General features: G+C 35.4%; 1 protein-coding gene and 1 long non-coding RNA gene across 3 annotated transcripts; one reads left to right on the top strand and one right to left on the bottom strand.

Annotated features, from left to right (window-relative positions):
- The first annotated feature begins 328 nt into the window (after positions 1-328).
- Positions 329-4,619, top strand: LOC124638968. The gene is made up of 3 exons (XM_047176151.1): positions 329-482; positions 1,451-3,209; positions 4,552-4,619. Exons 2-3 carry the CDS (start codon positions 1,463-1,465, stop codon positions 4,617-4,619), a joined length of 1,815 nt encoding a protein of 604 aa, XP_047032107.1. The 5' UTR covers positions 329-482; positions 1,451-1,462.
- Positions 4,620-8,932: 4,313 nt separating this feature from the next.
- Positions 8,933-14,311, bottom strand: LOC124638931. Of its 2 annotated transcripts, none has more exons than XR_006985420.1 (3): positions 14,192-14,311; positions 10,126-10,250; positions 8,933-9,160 (listed from the first exon to the last, which is right to left on the bottom strand). It is a non-coding gene; the product is annotated as an uncharacterized LOC124638931 (long non-coding RNA). The 2 variants fall into 2 exon arrangements; XR_006985419.1 differs by having other exon boundaries at positions 14,228-14,306.
- Positions 14,312-18,325: the final 4,014 nt, after the last annotated feature.

Raw genomic sequence — 18,325 nt, 5'->3', positions numbered from 1 at the left:
AAGTAACTGATCTATTATGTTAATGGTTAATGGTTTTTATTAATTGAATAACCAAACCGTAGTCTGATAACATGGCAAATTGATTCCGAGAACATACACCGTGGTTATTTATAGACTTTACATAACTACACTGCGTTTATTGCAATGCATTTAAAAATAACATTATAACCATAATTCATCAGAGTAAATTATATGACAAAGACCAAATTCCACTGCTTTTAGTTGAGAAAAAACTTAAATCATTGACTATGGTAGGGACTTTTTAGGTTCTCATAACAGCACGAGTAGGGAGTTAACACGTAGTCTTAACATAGATATAGATATCTATATATAAACTATGTATAGAACAGTACCATATATACGCTAGCGTCCGTCGTTTATTCTCGAAATATATTAGTACAGTGCCAGTGAGTGGTGTTCGGTGATCGTTCTATAGTTTTTTTTACTGTTATCCTGTTATCTATCGAGCAACAATTACTCAGGTATGAGTCATTGTTATGTTGTTTGTTTTGGTAAACATGTTTTAAAATAGGCAATTATTAAATGATAAATTAAAGTGTTGTTAATATATTTAGTTATGTATGTGATTGGACTCCAGTGGGTGTCCTACTTCCTGACATACCTACTACACCTATATAAGTACTCCATTATGTCCTATATTAACGATATGTCAGTATGTGATGATAGTGGACGTATGTGAATAATTATATCGAATGGATGAGTCCATTACCTTTTTAAAGGGCTGAATATACCCTAGTTCGACTTGCATCTTTTCGCATTCTTTAGTGATACAATTGTTAGTTGTATTGTGTGGGTTCGATTCCTGACGCTCGGAAAGACCATCATTGTTTATGTCAATCGTATCGTATTTGAATATCGTTCTCAATTTAGCACAAGTTAGTATTTGTGAAGCTAAACATAATTCTATTGTTTTGCTGTAGAGACAGCAAACCCAATATTTTGTTAGTTTAGTTTTTATCACAGATTTATGTAGAATTGATTTCACTGTTTTTACCAACTTCATTTACGACGCGTCTCATGAGTTCGATTCCCGGTAACCTTAGAATAGGAACCTAAAGAAAGATTGTTTTTGTCCCCTATATAGGTAAGTTTTTCTTGGAGGTAGTACTTACTGACTGTGTATCTATATATATAAAAATGGAACCCGCTTTCCGTTGTCACGACATAACATGAAAACGGCTTAACCGATTTGGCTAAAATTAGAGGGGAGGGGAGGTAACTTAGTACCCGGGAGAAGGTTTTAGGGTAGTTTTTGTCACCATCCGGCTACGGGACACGGGTGAAAGCTAGTATTAAATATTTACATAAATTAAGCTTGCCACAGTATCGGTGTACCTACGTACAGTCATTTGAACATCAGATATTCTTATCTACATATAAGGACATGTCCTATTTACCTAATCTGATACTGACGTTATTATCGTTTCAGATAACCATTAGCATGAAGATGAAGTTCACCACATTACGTCACTATGTCAGAAACAAAAATCTCGACGTTCCATGCTTCCTGAGTGACTGTAATCTTGTCATCGATGGAGACAGCTTCTTCAAAGACAGCTACAGAAGCAGCTGGTGCCAGTTCATCTTGGGACCAGACTGCGATAAATACGCAGACCATATCATGAAAAGATTAAAGACTTTCATTGATAGCAACGTCAAATGCTCCGTCATCTTCAGAGGCAGCTACAAACATGACCTCGATAAAAGGAAAGAAATACAGCAAAATATCATTGACGCACGCTTAGAGCCAAATATAGATCATGTAGAATATTTCACACCGGCTCTCGTGAACGCCGTTCAAAAACAAGTTCTAGAAAAGATGAATATCAAATATTTTGTGTGCGAACAAGATTCTCTAGGAGCCATTGTAAGTGTTGCCAAAAAGTTTAAGTGCCCCGTTCTTACGGATAATTTAGAATACAGTTTGTTCGGCGTATCTTGCATTCCGGCGAATTCTGTAGAATACAATAACAGTGAAACGAAATTAAAGTGCAGAATCTATGGGCATGAGGAAGTTAAAGCTGCTTTCGGAGTTTATAATAAAATGCCAATTTTGTTAGCATTGCTCAACGAAAGTGGCGACTATCTGGACAGTCTTATGGAAATAATTCAATACGTAGGGAGTGACGTGGTGGGGCCCGTCGTTAGGTGGGTCAAGCAGCAACGGGAAGCAACCCTCTTCAGCAAAGTAGCAAACAGCATCGACGATGAAGACCAAAACCGAATATTTAAAGAAGTCTATGAGAAGATCCAGATAATATATTTTTATCCTTTGCATCTTGCTGTGAAGTACTTTCAAAGGGACAGGGCTCATGATCTATTAAGAGATGACAAGAAATGGTTAGCTAAAGCAGTCGCTAGCGGGAAGATAGAACTTCCTTATGTGACCCTGAAGAAAAGTGGCTTTATTCGCGGATCTACGTTGATGTTCGACTGTAAACAACCTGATGCCTTATTGCCAGCCATAGACATCATCGCATATAGCCACTGCCTGCTAACCAATTCTCAATTATCGAACATTACACTCCTTCAGAGGAATGGTAGAAAAAGTTCGGTAAAGAAAATTGAAACTCATTGGAATACAGAGATATCCAATAGAGCTTTGTTTACGAAGTACCGTGTTGGTAAGAAATTGAAAACGAATACGCCCCAGGCTTTCGACCATTTTCTGAAGGAAGTTTTACCAGAGCATGATTTCAAAGACTTATTGCAGACGGTACCTGAAAGTTGCAGGATTTTGATTATAACTTTAGTCTATTATATCGTGAAGAAAAATAAGGACTTCGTGAATGGTGCTTACTGCATTCTTCTCTCGTACTTTATGCTTGGCCCAGTGTCTAAAAATAAAAACTCTTTGAAGCAAAATATTCTTATTACAAAGGCTTTGCCAAGCACTAAGGATAGCGAAATTTTCTACAACGGATTACAATTTTTATTTGACAAGGTTAATTTAAGATTAAAGTATGATAGTGCAGCTGTTCATAGATTCTCTGAATTTATACATTGTCTACAACATATGAATTATTTAAACAAGTTATGTGGTGAGACAATACCTGGCACAATCTTCCATGAAACTTATAATGCAACCTTTATCTACAATACGTATTTGTTTATGAAAAATGAAAGGTATTTGATGAACTTTTTAGTTAGTAAATTCGGTGAATCAATTCCTGTGAAGAAGTTTAGAATTAGGGGAGATGTTCCCAAAACGGGTAAGCTAACGAAAGATGTTAAATAAAATAACCAAGAACATTACATGCGACTTGTATTTGTACTCATAAGGTTGTTTATATAATAAACTTTGGAAAACATAAGACAGTCTTAGTAATCTTCTTCAATATTCTGAAAAAAATCAAAAAAACTTAACCCCTTCGAAATACCCGCTTTGCCCTAGTGGGGGTCCTAAAACGGGTAACGCCTTTGGGCAAAGCAGGTAAAGAATGAATATATGTGATAAATGAATTTAAAAACATTTAAAAAAATATCTTAGCCTCCTATTATCCAGGAAAATTTTATTGTTAATTAGTCTCCTTAAATATGTTAAACAGTTCTCTTATTTTGATCAGTCTAGATTACTCTTTTACGTCATTAAATGTTACATTTGAAATTATAATGCTACCAACAGATAATTTTGTTAAAAATCAAAGAAAAAATATTTAAATTTCTTTTTCACGCTGTTCCTGTTCTTCTTCAGCTCTCTGTGGCTTTCTTTGTCTTTGATTAGCTTTCAGTGGGATCAATTGAGGAAGTGCCCCTTATTTTATTGGTGTTACATGATGATCCTCAGGTTGAAGAAGGATTGTAGTTTGTGATGGAGTCTTGCATGGTGTTACAAAAACCCTTAAGAATTTGTGTTTCTGCCGTTATAGTCTTGCATGGTGTTGAAAGTTCTTCAATATACTGGCCTACTGGTGTTGGAGTATGAGGTGGACTTATAGCTTCGTCAAGAGGTTGCGGTCCAGTTTCATAACTTCCACATCCCACGAAGCATTTAAAATTTTTCTTTTATATTTATTCACCCAATTAAAAAAACAAAAAAAAAAACAAATTAGGTATTTTTTACATTTGAGTCAGATAAATATTGGCACTGGTCAGCTTAATACATATCATAAATTATTCCAGGGCAAATCGGATAGTCACCCGTTATGCCCCTACCCGTTTTGCCCAAAAGCACGTTTTAAATTTCAACTACCTTAACCATAAAATAGTAAACAAGGAGACCACTAATTATTCACAATGAATAAGCATATAACATGCAAAATGATAATACAAAACTACGAAAACCATATCTTACACCATATTTGAGTAGTTAGCACTAGCATAATTCGATTTTTTTTAATAAGTTCAGCAGAAAATTTTTTTTACGTCTTACCTCGAACACGCTCGCTCCAGGTGCGCGAGCCGACTGACTGTGATCGGCAGGGGGGTAGTGTGCCACTCTACACTCACAGGTTCTCACTAAGATCTATAATATTCGAATGGCAAGGCCTACCCGTTTTAGGAGGGGTACCCGTTTTAGGAACATCTCCCCTATTGTTGATGCTTTTGAGAATTGTCTGTCTCTAAATAAAAATGTAGTTAACGGTTTAAGAAAATGAGTTGCATATCTCGCAGTATTTACCTTTTTTCTTATAGTAGTTAGTATTTAAGAAGAATATCGAACCTTCGAAACTGGCTTAGCAGTTGAAACAGTAGTGTAGTATTGATTCAAATAATTTGCAACTATAATAGAATACTCAATTATATTGTATTTATGAATATAAGATTTGCCTAGTTAAGAACTAGTTATATTGCCACTACAAAAAAATCTCCTAGTATTATGATTCAAACTGAGTGTACCAATTTGAAAGAGCCCTGAAAATCTATTTTACGATATACTATTTTTACGAAATAGCTTTTACAATACTTATTATAAAATGTACATTTAAAAGATTAAGATAATAGGAGAGGCCCAACCGACAAAATAGTGCAAGATTTTTTTTACTGCTATTTTTTTTTAATTTTAATCGATTTGCAAAAAGTAATCTCAGCTGTTTCTTGACTTGTCATTTTCAATCAACTGTAAACAGTGATTTTCAGAAAACTAACTTTTAAGTTTAAATAAAACTACTTTCACGGATTTTATCGCGGTTATATTAATATTATTTAATCTGAACTCGAACTGTAAAGGATAACCGCGATAAAATCCGTAAAAGTAGTTTTATTTAAATGTCTAATATTCGCGTAAGTGTCAGTAATTAATATGACTTGTATGTTGTCAGTGAAAATTACAATGCGCCTTACTTAACTTACTAAAGTTTATATTTAATAATAATACTGTAAATAGTTAACGTTTATTTTAATGCAATGGGGAAGCGATATACCTAACTACTTAAAATTGTGATTAAGTGCAAATATTTATAAGTATTTATTATTGTATTGAAGTATCTTAGCCTAGTGTTAAGCCATAAGTTATTCCTCAAAAGACATGTGTATTCTCAGTGTTAAGAAAATAAATTATTAGTTTCTATGTGTTTTGTATTTATTTAATTGACTTCAGCCATTATTTACGATACACATATAGTGTACCTACCTATTATATTTATATGTATTTTTGTTTGTGGACCTGAGCTAGGCTCCGAAGCTACCGAACTGACTTGAAAAATTCTGTCACTGTCGGGAAGCTTCAGTACCCTCAAGTACCTAATATTATATTTTATCCGAGTACGGGAAGATGTTCTCCCGGGACGCGGGTGAAACCGCGGGAACACAACTAGTTTGTCCTATAATCATAAAATACCGAATACTCTCGGTGACAAGTCAGATTCGGTTACGGCTTATAACCCCAATTATTTTCAGTGTTGCCGTATTTTCTCCGTAAACTGTTCCGTTTTTTCACCTCTTGGGGAAATGCGAGTTAATTTAACGTAAAGCGATAATGGCGGTCGCGCCGTCCGCGCAGGCGCAGTAAGCCATCAGACACGAGCCGCGCTCCCGCGCACTGGCACCCACCCGAATGAAACCGTAACGTTTGGCGCGAAATTCAAAATGTAACAAACTATCGACTGAGCAAAACCAGATCATTGTTAACTTTTGCAACAAAAGATAGCGAATGATATAAATAACAACCGAGTTAAGCTAAACAAACAATCGGCAGATTACAAAAGCGAACGGGAAATTAATAAATCACGGTTGAATTCTTTTCTAACGACGCGTTCGCAATGCGGTCTAATAGCGACAGTAAAATCTGTTTTCTCTGAGATTCCGCGGACGTTCGGTCGGTGCGTTTCTGGTAGTCGAGCATATGCCGACGTACCGGTTGGTGGAGAGCGTGGGCGTCTTCCCTCGGATCCTGCGCGCTTTGAAGATGTGTTTCCTGAACGTGTTACGGCTGCATGTGTCGCAGACCCAGCGACAGAAGCGGCTTTACAAACAGTATATGGAGCAGCTGGCTGGGGCCTACGTGGAGAGATGTACGGACCTGAGTTCCATGCACTGGGATCGAAGATACAGCTACAGGGTCCCGTCCCCCGAGTGGCACTACCCTCTCCCCTGTGAAGACCACTGGTGCAGCACGGATGGATCCCGGTCGTGCTGTGGTTCGGACTGCACGGACAGTGGAAGATGCTCATCCCCATGCTGCTCGGAAGTCATCTTCAATGGGGGACATCACTTCAGTGGGAAAAGAACGCCTAATATGCATGTTTGTCATCCTATCTGCTATCCCGGAAACTTTGGGTAAGTGCTTATTTAACTTTTCAAAATGTTTGCTACCGCGACAGCAATCATAATGAGTCGGTGTTGAAATTTAAGACGTTTTCACTTATGTCGCTGCAATTTTTAATTCGTTTTTGTTTGTTAGGTAAACAATCCTCTTTCTTTAACCTGTTATGATTCAAATGAATTGCAAAAAGTGCGAAGTAAAGTAAAGAAAACGTTACTAATGTTATCTTCAGTTATAAATAGATTCACAATACCTTACGGTACATTTCTGAGTAAAAAGTTAATAATTGGTCTGTTATCGTAAGCTGTAGAGCATTGAATCTATGGGAAACGCGATAGACACATGATTATTGTGTACTTTTTACTTTTCAAGCTTAGTACAATGGCAGTCAAAGTCACAGAACACACTGTAACACGGAATCAGTTTTTTTCTCTTTTTTAATTCTATTAAGGGTTGACAGAACTTTGAAGAACTTTTTATGAGACTGATGCATGATGATGTATATTCATTATCCTTAGGTACCTTCTATATTATAAATCCGAAAGTATGTAAGTCTGTCTGTTCAGTTTCCCCGCCAAAACTCATCATCATCATCTCCCGAGTCTTATCCCAACTGTGTTGGGGTCGGCTTCCAGTCTTACCGGATGCAGCTGATTCCCAGCGCTTTACAAGGAGCGACTGCCTATCTGACCTCCTCAACCCAGTTATCCGGTCATCCTGATACCCCTTGGTTAGATTGGTGTCAGACTTACTTACTTACTACTTCCCCGCCAAAACTTATGTACTAATTTAAATAACCTAAGAAGCTAGGTTCTGGTGCAGGAAGTCGTTCCTTCGGAACGTATGTGTAACAGCCAGCCAGCTAATTTCGTACGATTATTTTGTGACCATAAGATGTTGTAGTCAAATAGTGTTACTAGATCAATCGATCAACATTCAATCGCAGCCATCGATCGATGTTGGAATCGATTGATTGATTGACGCGATCAGCATGGTAGAAACTCTATCCAATCATTCACTAAATTGATTGGTCTAGTAATACATTTGCTTGCGTAGATCATAGTGTGGTCTTTTACGATGTACCTACATACACCAGCAGGTCAACCTACCCGAATCTGACAAATGCCAATGGAACATTAACCTTCCAGTATTGTGATAAGGTTGAATATCTATTGAAAGAAATTTGATAGACTGAAGTACTGCCTGCCTGTAATTACTAAGGTAAATCAGTAGACATTATAGGAGTTTAATCTTTAGTAAAACATGCAGTATCTCGTGTACAAAATAAAATAGTCGCGGTGGTCTAGTAGTCAGAGCACCTGTCAAGCAAAGCACCTCTCATGTTCCTTCGAATGTGCGGGTTCAATTCCTGATCAAGCAAGTACCAATATAACTTTTCTAAGTTAGATAATGTATATTTTCTAAGTGTATTTAGGAGGCCGATAGAAATTGATGAGTAAAGGTGGAGGAAAACATGTTGAGAAAATCTCTGAAATCGCCAATGCGCCTTGAAGAAGCGATTACCTAATGCCAATTTATTTTTAGTATAGATTGATTCTTCTTTATCTTTAAAACGATATGGATTATCCACACAGACAATAAGTCAAATATCTATTGTATTATTGTCTAACGTTCTTTAATTCTGTCAGACTACATAATTGTTGTAATGTTTGTCAACAATGGCTTTTAATGTTAAATCACTTCTAATCAGAACAATATATCTTTGTTAGTTTTCAATATAGCCTTGTGTTATAATAGGTTCGCGACTTGGGCTACGTAATAGACAGGTTTATTTAATAACAGATTATTTTGATATTCGGAGATTTTTAAGACTGACTACATATAATACAAGCCGGGCGTCGAAGTAGGTGGAAAGGAATTTACAAAAAACGTTTTGATCTGAGTTCATAGGTATTTTCTTCTTCTTAAATTGGGCACTTAGTTCAAATGCTTTTATTACATTTAGGTTAACAGGTCTTTAAGAAATCAATAGTCATCAATAGTTACACGGTCCCAAGGAGTGACACATTATGGTATGCAATAAAGTTATTGAGAATTGAGTATTGAGTATTGAGTGGGTCTCATAAAGAAGAACCGGCAAGAAACTTCATGGACACTCTTTTCAAAATGGAAGTATTTACAATATTTGCCTTACAGACTTATAGGACTTAGGTACAGTTGATTACAAATAATCTCATAGATATGAAATAAATGCAATAACAAGCCATGACTTCATTTATTTTTAAATCAAATCGCATTGTTATTTATCTTAAATTAAAGTAACAAAAAAACTAATTTCACAGTAATTTCATGAAACGAATATTTCAGGGCTATTTGATAGAATTTGCATTATGTAAATTCTATCTTAAAATTATTTTTCATCAAGGTGAGATTCCATTGGTATGCAGCAATAGGTGGCACTGTGACGGCCAGTACCTACACAAAAATAACTTCTGGTCTAGATACCATAAAAAACATGCAAAAATAGAATGCGAACATTCCTAAAATGTCCAAGAAACTTCAACCATCGTGTGCAATCTCCTTTGTAAAATTAACTGCCCAAAACGTCTCGAATAATTTTGCAGCGTGCATTCTAGATTGCGAAGAGGATTATCTTCTGATGCACATATTTACTTAACAAGAATAACTGAATAAAGTGCAGGGGTTTCTATAACGGCAATTTATCCATACTGGCTCGTTCTCATAAGGGTGAGTATAGACTACAACATTTACTTGTAACAGAACAAAGAGCCGCTTTATGAAATTTTCTAGTGTATCATCCTTTTACGAACAAAACATCGAGCACGCTCGCCTGTTAGTTACAAACCAATGAGCATATTGGTGTAACATTTCGTCGAGCCAAGTGTGCAGTTGCGGGGTGACGCGGAAGGAGAGGGACGAAAGACTCGCTCGCTGTGAGCATTTACCCGTAATATAACGCCGAGCATTCGTACGAACGTTACTTTACATGGAAATGCTTTGGAGACTGAGCTTTTACCTGTATTGTACCATTCGCTAGAATGTTACATTACACAGAAATGCTCGAGAAAATGTTGTAGTCTATACTCACCCTAAAATTAACATAAACGCAACACGTGGTTAGCAATACTAATGAACTGTTAATTGTATACTCGGAATGTGCATCGTGCATCTTATTGCACAAATGCATGGTCCAGTAAAGGTGCATGTTTCATATGGCCGTAATATGGAAAATGCAATGTGTGACATGGGAGTTAAATTGACTAGTAAATAGAAGAAAATTTGTGAAATAAGTCTCAAGTCAATTTTTATTTTCATAGATATTTACAGAACTAAAATACTTACAATGAAAAATAAATCTATCAAAGTGAAAAGCTTAAATTAAATAAATACTCCTCCACCAGTGAGAGATTCTCTCCTACCTTTGGTGAGAGAGGTCCTTCCCTCACACTTGGCAACCGGCGTTTGGCTGATGCGAGTCCTCCACCCGGAGGAAGCACCTGATGAAGCTGGTGTAACCATCCTTAGGCTGCTTTCGGCTGCGACCCTCGAAGGACCATGAAATAATTTATATACTTGATGATTTCAAATTCAAGCGTGCCAATTTCAATAAATCTTCTTTTGCTAAATTTAGAAATTATTATGACTACTTATCTACTTGGGAAAATTAAATAGGTACCTGTCTGTATTTCTCAAATCTGTGGTACCTACTACTTCGTGTGTTGTCATGAGATAAAATTACACAAATGCAACTTCATGTGAATTCAATTTTACATATGCCTGTATAATATTAGTAAGTGGTGTGGCGAAATACATGTTTTGTTTTAATATGCACATACATTTCATCATGTTTACGTCATTTTCACTTTTCTCCTCATGTTTTTGAGTAAAACTTATGTAAAATCTTTTTATTGTTATGTGGTAACAACTTACTACACCTTTTAAACACGTGTATTAATTCATTCAGTCAGTTGTATCTTAAAATAACAACCAACCAACCTCGGCTTGAAAATAACAACCAGGATTGCTGGATCCAGCTCATAAATGTAAGCAGCAAACAGAAAGAACACATCTTGGAAATAAAGAGTTATTGATATATTTTGACAGTAAAATATGAATATTTTCATTATGAAAAAAAAAAAAAAACAACGGAGCGGTCACATCACTTTGAACGGTTTGTCCTCTTTAGATTAATTACATTGTATTATAGATCTCTGATAAAAAACTAAACAGTTTTCTTATATTATATAGATTCTAAAGTTATTACACACAATCTTTTATGACTAGTATGACTACACAACTGTATGAGACAAAATAATAGTTTACAAACCAAAGAAAATAAGAAAAACATATTTTGCCCCACTTAATTACCCATGCAAAGATAAGTGTATTCGTGACAAATCTTTGTAAAAGAATACACCAAAGAAAACATTGTTCGCGTGAAACAATCGACGCCTTTATTTCATTGCGCACGCGCCGCTGAACAAATGCACTGAATGCTTCTTGCAAAAGGTTAATATCCTATGACGTTATGAAATGAAGACAAATTAGTAGGATTTGGTAAGGCTGTTCTGAGTTATTTTACGGGATAAATTCCATCAGACGCAGTTTTTAAGTCGATTTTGTAATTTTTTTTTCAAGGTCTCACTGCATTTTCTTTTAACTTGTCATTTTTTGTGTAATTGAAATAAAGTAATGATTAATTTATTGTAAGGTCTATTAATTGTGTTAAAGCCTTTGATTTATTTAGCGTATTTGATTCATTTTGACAAACAAATATTTATGTCACGTTTTGAGTCATGTCTGTTTCTAATGTTCTAAAAATTCGTTTACTTATATTATTTATAAATTCAATTAAACAAATTAGTCATAGAAAATTGACAAATTCTTAGGTGTCTCCCTGGGGTCTATCTTTGGTCTTACTTTGATTGATTTGCTATTTTCACCAACTTATCTAACCGTCTAATTCACTATAAATATTGAACGCTATTTATGCAATTAATCAACTTAATTAATTGGTGAAAGTTGAACAAAACGAAACTATCTCAAACCGAAATCTTTAGTTTAAAGTTTTTCATGAAGGCAACCCTATTTCTGATGCTCTAATAATTATCATATGCAATACGAGCTAGCAATTAACTACCAACATGTAGATTCCCGCCAAACAGTTTTGTAGCCTTCATGTTTAACTAGTTAAGAAGGTTTACCGATATAAACTTCGTCAGTTTGATTTCGGTGTGGTTTAACGGATAGCAATGAATGTGAAAAATCAGTATCAAAAGGGAGCCTTCTATATTGTATAGTTATCGGCACGGATATTGAGCCCTGGGGCCCGATTCTCCTAAGTTAATAATGTCAAAATCGAATAGAAATCGAATCGCAATATGATCGCAATAGCAGTTTTAACCATATCGGGCATTCTGCTACTAATATAAGACCAATCGTATTCCAACGATATTCGATTGGTTTGCGATTGATCTGCTATTTTGGTGATTTTGGTCTGTACGGTAGTTTGCTCTGCTATCATATTGCAATAGTTAATCATTTGCAGACAAAATGATTCATTATTGAATGACAGAAAAGGATAAAAACCTTTATTTCAAAGAAAAAATAGCGGAATGCCAAATACGTTTCAATCGTAATCGAGTCGGGATTGGATCGCAGTCGAACGTGAATCGTATGTTGCTCAAGTAAAATTAAGAGAATCGGGCCCCTGACCTTCACCTGCGCAGAAGCGATTTATTGGTTTATTGCCTTATGGAGGTATACAGTGCGCAAAGCGATCCCCACTCTTCCGCCGAGAGCTCAATATCCGTGCCGGTAACTATATATATACATATAAATACTTGGATGACAGGTAAATAAAGTTGGTTATGATGGGATTTGAATACAAGTACCTAATAGCAATATCGCTATGATATCCTGCACTTTAACAGTTGCACCGACAGCCAATTACGTAATGGGCCGATTTTTTAACTTTGATTTTAGAATTTCGTGACACCAACTTCTTGTCCAACCTTACTTTTTAAGTCAATTATTTCTAAATACGTGATACCTAAATACTTAGCTCCTTTATCGAATGCTCAAGTATATTGTTGGTGAAAATAGACTCAAGAAAAGATAAATATGTATAATAGCCGTTATGTTATATTACAATTTGAGTTACGTTAGCAATTTTAAAGAGAGCGCCATTTTCTATCATTTTACCTTTTTACCTACATACTCTCACCTAACAAATATATATTATTAAATATGTTACATATGATAATGAGGTAGTTAACACGCAATCTACAATTTAAGAAAAAGTCAGTCATCACGACGATTATGTACCAGTGTTGCCAGTATTTATCTGCACACATGTTATAACTTATATTATACGCCTTGTAATGGGTAACACCGTTGTTTTAAGTGTTTTTACGGCTTTCTATGCTAAGCAAGATACAAGATAAAATAGAATTTTTGATGTTTATTCTAGGAAAGGTTCGTTGCAATTTTATTTTGGCCAAAATTCTGCTATCTTGCTATTTAAAAAAGTATGTGTTAACTTGAAACATTGATTCTTTGAAAATCTTTACACCTACATACTAAGTTGTCTTTACAAACTTTTTATATTTCGTCACTAACAGGCTATACTTTATATTTTTAGCTTTTTAGTGACTATATACCATTTTTTTTTCTTAGCCTATGTTGTCCCACTGCTGGGCAAATGCCTATATACCTAAAACAAAATAAAACCCTATGCACGCCTTCGATTTTACAGGTTTTTCCCCATATTTGTACATTGGTCTAGGCATCTTTCGTCAAAAAAAAAAGATAAAAATCCGACAAGTTAAGAACCTCCTTGGAGTCCTCTGTCTTGGAAAGTCGTTTAAAAATCATTAAGTAAGAAATAAGTTATCTATATGTTTTTGATTGTTTTAGACCAATCTAGTTTAATTATAATAATAATAAACTTGGGTATATTTTATAACTTTTAACGCCCACACGCAAAACTACCGTTCAGTATTAATTATTATCTGTCTAGTTTTGATGTGATAGTTATCATCCATTACCGTGTTGAGTAGCCACGCGTTGAATTTATTAACGCCATTTATTTTGACGCATTTCTGCGGATCATTAAGCGTTAAATTTTATGGGATTACAGCTAGAATAGCTTCTTGTCTCGTCTTTAGAGATTTGGTCTGCTAAACATTGTTTGCGTAAATCCACCTGACATCTTACTTAGATACTGATGTAGGACAAAAAGTAGATACCTACTCCAGTCATTTACGTATTATCCACTGCACAAACAATTCACTGCAAAAAATGGCTTTGTCAGTCATTGGAAAGCTCACCAGCGATTAGCGTAAATTCAAGTAACTGTAGCCAAAATCGGCAAGGATCGACATCATATTATTTTTAGGTTCTTTCTGTCGCCTAAAAACTTTGCACTTTAACACAAACATCACCTGTGAAATTTCCAAATAATAACGATTAACAGCTACTTACCGTAACTGCCATTTTTTCCAAGATATACATACGTACCTATTCAGAAAGTACACATTATTATCTTAACTTAGTTACATTGCTGCTTGTCTTGGAATGGAACCTGCACACATCGTACTTGATAAGCTTGCTTTTATCACTAGGCCACCACGAACCATAGACATAATATAGTAAACAGGACTGCGCATCTTTACCTAAAAAACGAGCCGAGTGAAACAGTTAGTACGGAGGCCGTCTGTCCCTTTCTAATAGGGTGACTATGAGATTAAGCTATGTGAGACAAATCCGAATTTGCTAAGATTATTAAACACAGATTGGTATTGATATTTAAACTTACGCAGTTTGTGACCTTAAAATACTAATATAGGCTTTTAATAATTAGCGGGAATTAGCAGTATAAAAGCAGGAAGATTCGAAGTGAAGACTGTTTTATTTTGTATTTTTGCTTCACACATAGACTGCTGAGCCGTTTATGTCGCCTTTCTTCATTTTTTGGGAAGCTATAACAATAGTACAACAGTTTTAAAATCCATCACCCTTATTTTGACTCATTACAAGAATTCATGGGCACCCTAGTTGTTTGATTTACGAAAATGTTATTATTAGCTAACCTGTGGAACGATATATTGCAACCACCATAGGATTCACTTTTGCAAGTAGAAACGCAACACTTTTTCACCATTTTAATAGTTTAAATTGATTTAATACAAAAAAATATAAACAAAATTTTAAATGCTGATTACGCGCCAAGAATGTTCAGGGTTACCGCTAGAAAATAAAAAAAAGCAAAATAAAAATTTATGTTGTTTATGGTTTAATAATAAATACGAATAAATTAATGCGATTGTTATTAATTTGTTGACTTACAATTGTTAAAATAAGATAAAAATATAAGTGATTCAATTGTTTTTTGGGAAGACAAAACTTTTGATCACAACATTTTTTTATGCTGGCAAGGTGTTAGAAAGAGACAAACAGCCTCCGTTCGAACTATCCCTCTCGGCTCGGATTTGCCTCTGTGTATTATGCAACCAATTTAGTACCTTATTGCGTTAGAATAGAGTTCATTTTCGTAAATATATATTTTGAGCGTGCGCAATCTTGTTTAGTAATATTATATCTATGCCACGAACACACGGTTTAAGTATTGGATAGATACATATAGTTATAGACCACAGACTATTAATCATCATGTCCAGATTTCGCGTGTCAGTCAGACGAGCTGTCAATAACTTCAACAGTGCGTTACATACGCAGTAAATCTTTTTATCATAAGTTCTTCCGGGGAAACTGGGCAACCACGCATCAATAATATTGCTTTGTTAATATTACAGTTATTTTCCTTAAATTTCATAAATTTTGTATGAGGATCTGAGAGACCGAATTTTAGGTCTGACGATGATAAACACTATTTCGATAATTGCTATGTTACTTGAAATGACACCCTACTACTGTGGGTGCAGCGTGAGGGAGTGTCGGACTCTTACTGACTAAAACCCATCATGTTCCTTCTTAAGCCCTTTATTAATCAGGGCCGCGGTATCTCTTTTGAATAATCCCAGCAGCACCGGGCTTTGCACTGTAATAGAAAGAAACCAATGTAGGTATATTAAACACTTTTATTTGAGTCGTGGTTTTGCTCCTTTTTTTCCAGTTGGGGTAGAAGATAGTACCTAATACTGCCCCCGTACGTCAATTTTCATTCTAAAACATGTACATATTACTTAACTTCTTGCCATACCTTCCTACAACATTATATAATAAAAAGAACTAGGTTGAGAACGACAAGACGTAAAGCTGATAATCACATCAAATTAGTCTCAGATATTGTTCCCAAACTATTACGTAGTACCCAATAATGTTAGAAAAAGTATAAAACCTCCTTAGTAAGTGTCTCACGGAACACAAAAGTGAATCAACGTTCGCCCTCCCGCACCGTGTCATTCCGTACGAAATTAAAAAGAAAAGTTGTCCGACTTAGTGTTGGCGACGAATCGATTTATCTCGATTATACAATGCTGTAAACAGTATCGATTTATTTGGAGTATTGGAACTTCGTGATGTTGATTATAAGTGGTGGTATAGTCCACTTTGTTGTCGGACGGAGAATTCTTACCCAGTAAAACTGAAATCTGCGGATAAAATAAGGTCCTATACTTGAGATGACTAGCTTTCTTGAGATCAAAATAATATAATAGCATGCAGTGGTAAAAGTATATATTGAAAAAAAAAGTCAGCGACAAGTCCACTCTAACCAATGAGTATTGGGTTGCCCAGGTAACTGGGTTGAGGAGGTCAGATAGTCAGCTCCTTGGAAAACACTGATACTCAGCTGCATCCGGTTAGACTGGAAGCCGACCCCAACATAGTTGGGAAAAGGCTCGGAAGGTGATGGGAAGTCAGCGACATTGAGGTTTATCAGGTTTTAATTCAATAAACGTTAAGTCTGCAATTTTTAGCTTTATGATGTTAAAAAGGCCTAATGACAACGAACATGATAAGACAGCGTAGCATTTAAGACACCATGGAGTTCATTCCTCATCATCATCATCATCTCAGCCATAGGACGTTCACTGCTAAACATAGGCTTAGCCTTAGATCTCCACAGATACCTGTTGGAGGCGACCTGCATCCAGCGTCTTCCGGTGAGGTCGTCTGGCCACCTGTTCTGTTGGAATTCCTTTGTTTTTCACTAATTTATTGTATTTCTAAAATCTAAACAAATCCCTTGATTTTATTAGCAAACGTTTTGGCAGCATTAATATTAAAATTTTTGATCATTACAATCTTTATAGAACACTTTTTTAAGTGGCGAACCGCAACTAAAGTGTCAACCATCGGAGATAATCAAAATACCGAGGAAAAATCAATTGTAATGCGAGCAAAAAGTGTGGCTTTCATTTTAGAGTTATTTTTAAAGCAAAAGTAAAGATATTATTGGATTATAAGAAGAACAGGATATGATATGAGCTAAGTAAGAGATTGAAATAGAAAAGATAAAATACTTGCTACCTGTCTAAACGGATAAATTGCGTAAGCTGCACCCATAGCGAGAAAAGTCATCTGATTTCCTATCTCAAAAAAGTGTCATCTAGTATGGATGTAGCCAGCAAAGAAAGTAAGATATACATAAGATAATATATCTATTTGACAAAAAATGCTTAAAGAGACTAGACAACCGTTCCATATTAGTATCACTCCCTAGGCTTATGCCCATTTTCACCAACATACCTAAAGGACATTGTTCCGGCTCCATACATGTTCTGCCTAAGAACCGTTCGAATGGAAAGTGACTTCTATAAACTCTTTAAATTATATGGAATCCCATGAAATAAGTTTTCACGAACGGACACTTCAGGAAACTAAAATAATTACGAAAAAAGTTAATATTTTGAGGTTATAAATAAAAAATAACCAAGCTTGCGTGAAATATCAGAGTAGTATTAATTAAAAATCAAACTACACTATACAAAATATCAACAACACTATGTGCAGCTCTATATGTTCTCTTCTAGATCTAGGGAAAGACTACTCTACTAGATACTAGGAAAAGAGATAGTACCTAGTCAAGTTTAAGAGAATTCTTTGACAATGATCATTTTATAAAGTTGCATTTTCTGTCTGTCCCTATGAATGCTTTAGATCTTTAAAACTACGCAATGGATTTGGGTGCGATTTTTTTTAATAGATAGAGTAGGTCAAGTGGAAGGTTTACACCAAGGTTTTATATTGCCACCGTGCGAAGACGGGGCGTGTGACTAGTTTTCATAAATGCTTAGAATTTGTATGAAAAACAACTACCTAAACGCTTTTGCTTTCAACGTTACGTTTCTTAATATATAGTGAATCCACTTTGGATTTGTGATAAAACGCATAAGTATCCAAAATGGAAGAGTTCCATTCACCACAATTCATAAAATCGATGTTATTACGATGGAGAATTATTTATTTAAATGATTGTTACTACTTTTATATTAGACAGTTACCTAGCTATCTACATGCCATAAGGCGGGAATCGAACCCGCGGTCTATTACCAAGAAGGCACAGACCATACTAAAAATGTCATTACCACACAAAATAATTTAACAGTTAAAGTAAGGTTTACCAATAACAATGAAAGAGGTTTTCGAGGATGT

The sequence above is a fragment of the Helicoverpa zea genome, chromosome 18, assembly GCF_022581195.2.
Source record: "Helicoverpa zea isolate HzStark_Cry1AcR chromosome 18, ilHelZeax1.1, whole genome shotgun sequence".
In the NCBI taxonomy this organism is placed as follows: Eukaryota; Metazoa; Arthropoda; class Insecta; order Lepidoptera; family Noctuidae; genus Helicoverpa; species Helicoverpa zea.
This window is presented reverse-complemented; position numbering and strand designations above follow the sequence as displayed.

What these genes read in the sequence shown, in the direction of transcription:
- LOC124638968 (XM_047176151.1), top strand. Translation starts at nt 1,463, where the DNA reads ATGAAGATGAAGTTCACCACATTACGTCACTATGTCAGAAACAAAAAT. An exon ending in TCCTGTGAAGAAGTTTAGAA is followed by an intron (nt 3,210 to 4,551) that starts TTAGGGGAGATG and finishes GGAACATCTCCC; the next exon opens with CTATTGTTGATGCTTTTGAG.